Source organism: Danio rerio, chromosome 11 (assembly GCF_049306965.1).
Source record: "Danio rerio strain Tuebingen ecotype United States chromosome 11, GRCz12tu, whole genome shotgun sequence".
NCBI classification, from domain to species: Eukaryota; Metazoa; Chordata; class Actinopteri; order Cypriniformes; family Danionidae; genus Danio; species Danio rerio.
In genome coordinates this window covers 33,484,452-33,488,271 of record NC_133186.1, presented here as the reverse complement: position 1 = coordinate 33,488,271, position 3,820 = coordinate 33,484,452, and the positions used below count along the sequence as shown (strand labels likewise).

The 3,820-nt window shown below is 37.2% G+C and overlaps 1 protein-coding gene across 16 annotated transcripts in view; it reads left to right on the top strand.

Annotated features, from left to right (window-relative positions):
- The window catches only part of nacc1b (nucleus accumbens associated 1, BEN and BTB (POZ) domain containing b), a 32,516-nt gene that overhangs the window by 1,519 nt on the left and 27,177 nt on the right, over positions 1-3,820 (top strand). For 7 of the 16 annotated variants that reach the window (XM_073916898.1, XM_073916893.1, XM_073916900.1 and 4 more), the window contains exon 1: positions 1,561-1,850. The exons of 2 other annotated variants lie outside the window; for them this stretch is intronic. In XM_073916898.1, coding sequence (XP_073772999.1) covers positions 1,780-1,850 — 71 coding nt within the window. In that variant the 5' untranslated portion in view covers positions 1,561-1,779. Of the gene's footprint in view, positions 1-1,560; positions 2,862-3,820 lie in introns of those variants that run through there. 7 more of the 16 variants (XM_068224376.2, XM_073916905.1, XM_073916897.1 and 4 more) reach the window with 4 other exon arrangements.

Below are 3,820 nucleotides of genomic sequence, written 5' to 3'. Positions count from 1 at the left end.
GGAAGCCTTGCAGTGCTAAACGCCTAACAAAGACGCTAAGCACTGCGCACGCGCACATTCCTATAGAAACCTGCATACTGAAAAAAATAAGGGCATCGAGTACAAAGCAGGGTCATTTAGGAACTCTTCTATACGCAACCATTTTTTAAATAAATAAAATAGAGTTTTACTAGTAAAGTCAGAATGTTATATTATACTTATGATTTATTAACTTAAATAGGCCTGTTTTTCCTGAAATTATTTAAATAAATATATATAATTGTGATTTTGATAAATGCCTAATTACTTACCCCTTTAATAATCCGTACTTCTAAAAATATATTTTAGTAAATAATAATAATAATAATAATAATAAAAATATTAACAATATTAACAATAATAATTCATTTATTTATTTTCGTTTGGCTTAGTCCTTATTCATCAGGGGCAGCCACAACGGAATGAACCGCTAAATATCCCAGCATAGGTTTTACGTAGGGGATGCCCTTCCAGCCAAAACCCAGTAATGGGAAACTAATAATAATAATAATAATAATAATAATAATAATAATAATAATAATAATAATAATAATAATAATAATAAATTGCTGTTATTATTATTTATTTTATTTCACATCTGTGAAAGTTCACGTTTTTGCAATATTGTTAGCAATATCTTCATTTGATGATCAATGGTGACTAATAAATTCATAATTTAAGACTTGTTTATTTTACATAAACTGTTTAATTACCTTTTTACTGTTATATTATTGAATCGCATTACATTAATTTCATCATATCATTATTAACAACTGTGGAATGGTATGGCATCCATTAGGGTGAATAGCAGTTATTTTAATGTATATTTAATTTAAATATTATTATTATTATAAAACATTATATGTTATATTGAGTTTTCCAGTGTTGTGGTACGGCTGGCATCCGCTGCGTAAAACATGTGCTAGAGAAGTTGGCGGTTCATTCCGCTGTGGCGACCCCTGATTAATAAAGGGACGGACTAAGCCGGAAAGAAAATGAATGAATGAATGAATGAATGAATGTTATAATCAGGTTATAATATACCCCCCAATACAATAGAATCTAATACATGTTATATGTTGCATTTTAATACAATACAATTTATTAATATAATTCCCAATGACGTGTGTTATATTAATTATGCATACTGATGTAAAGAGAGATTAAAAAAGGAATCAACATTTATTTGAATAAAAATAACGTTATACCATGTTATAACTCTTCATTGATTTCTGGTGCACTTCTAATTTGACATTCATAACATACACACACTAACAACATTAACTTAACGTTAGGCGTAAAGAAGAACACCTTCTCGGTGCAGCATACATATATGGCACAAGATGCTCGTTGTGTGCAAATGGCACATTCGAACTAATAATCTAATCAAGTCACGCTCCATAAACACTAATTGCCCATCCGCCATATAATTTGACCCCATTAGAGCGACGTGATGGACATATTTTGGAGGCGTTTAGCAGCAGCGCTCGTCCTCCAGTGCGCCATGCAGAGTTGAGTTGGCATGCAGAGCGCGTAGCACCCACAACCCTCTGGGGCTTCACCTGAGTCTAGACGCTCCGCACGGCGCACTTTCCCCGCACTGCCGCACGCACAACCCTATACACAGCCGGCTGAATGCGTCGGCTGTCGGACTGCTTTTGCTCGTGTGATCGGTGACTCTGCGCTCCAGCCGGGGGTGACAAAACGATGCACCCCTCGATAATTCTGCGCTCGGGCGTCTTGCCTGTGCATTCACGATGAATGGCTGCCCGTAGAGAGAAAGAGTCGGACTCCTCCATTGAAACACTTTCCAGCAGATTGCAAGCGAGGGGGTGAGTGTTTTGTTTTATGCGCGCACTTGGGGTCCATGGCACTTGGGGTCACAGGGCAAACACGTGGGTTAAACAGGGGGTTGCATTTGTTATTGTTGTGACTGGGAGTAATTGAAAAATATAGTTCTTTTTGCATAGGGGTATTGTTTTGTGAAGGTGTGCGATTGCTCTGGATGGGGGGATGGGCTCGCAAAACTTTAACCACTTCAATGACTCGCTGCCGAGAGCTTGATTTATGGTGCATCAAATACATCCATATAAAATCTGCAACTTTTTAGCCATGCATGCCATCGCTTGCGGTGCCAGCACGTGTTCGCGGACGATTTGAGGATGTATGTTGCTGGAGAGCAATTGTGTGCATCATTTCAGACGTCAAGTGGTTAATGGTGTCTTGTCTGATCAGTCTGACTCGCCCCCCAGTTGCTGCATTTGTCCCGGGATGACCTGTTGATGTCGGGAAAAGATGGAGCCGAGCCCCCCTTCCTCTTCCTCCAAAATGGAGTAGAATTTAACCACAGAATATTTAATGTGAAACCCAATGATTGGTATGCTTGCTTGCATGCAACTACTTAAGCAGCTGATTTGCATGCGATATGGAGGAATACTAATGGTAATGCATGCATATGGATGTTGCTGGGTGAATCTGAACGTTTTTGGGTATAGATATCCTGGTGTGTGCAGGACTGTAACTCAGCTCGACACTGCATAGCATTGCACTGGCACCGAGGGGGCGAGAGAAGCGGATGTGGGCTTCTCAATAATTCATCTATCACACTATTTTGGTGACAGGATTTTTGAGGGCTGAGCAGCTTTTAGCTTTTTTTGGTTGCCGCATCAAGAATCGAAACCAGGATATCAGGGTCTTATTTCTTGTTTTTTGCCCCCCGGGGCCCGTGCCAACCCGGAGCTCGTGTCCAGCTGGGCAGCGGTGCGGGCACTCACTCTCCCCGGGTAGCTACCGCAGCCCGGCCGCGGCGCACACATCAGAAACACCGGCGCCCAACTCTCGCAGTGAGCTTGCAAATTATTTCTGATTTATTGCCGTTGTGAATTTAATTACACCGTTCTTATTGTCCCTTTGGGAGATCGCATAGAGATGTGCGAGGGAAAGAAAACAACTAGTCTGGGTTATTAAACGAGACTTTCGCAGCATTGCTCCTCAATTTATCAATGATCGACAGTTTAAAGTACTGGTTTACTCTCAGGTTAAATGTTAAAAGAACTAACATCCGCTTCTTAAAATGTGATTGCTAATAGCTCTTAGCTTTAGCCCATTTAAAGGATGGTTCAATCCGAAACTATTATTGGCTAATATACTGTATTTTCAAATTGCAATATTAGTTACTCTTAATTCTAATATTTAGTTTGTAAAACAGCTTAATAAGGATTGATAAGATAATAAGATTGTAGTGTTATGGTGACTATTAGTTATCAGGGTTTTACTTCAGTAAACCTTTGTGAAGGGAAATTTGATTTGATTTTGATTGATATTTGATTTTTTTTGCTTATTATTATTATTATTATTATTATTATTGAAAAAAAATCTGTGCATTAGAATTTGTCCCATTTATTAGTCATATTAAATTTTATATTATTTGTCATATTGATATTTTATAACATACAGTATAAATTTAGATTAATAATCGTTTGTTGATATATTAAAATGACTTTAGTGGAGACTGGAAATGCTGATTTTATTTGTATAAAAATAAAACTTTTTTTTTTACAAATAAAAGATTTTACATGAATAGGTGCTGAATCAATCAAACAGTCTTTGGCATATATAATTGAGATTAAATTATTTAAGTAGACTTACATTCAAGAGTTACGTGCATAATAAAAGTTCTTATAAATGTTTTAAAAATTAAATGGCGCACATTTTTGGGGATGTTAATTCACTGATTAGTCAGACAAATCTTTGAAATGTATATCACAGATTTATATGAAAGAAAGGCTGACCTCCTGATTTA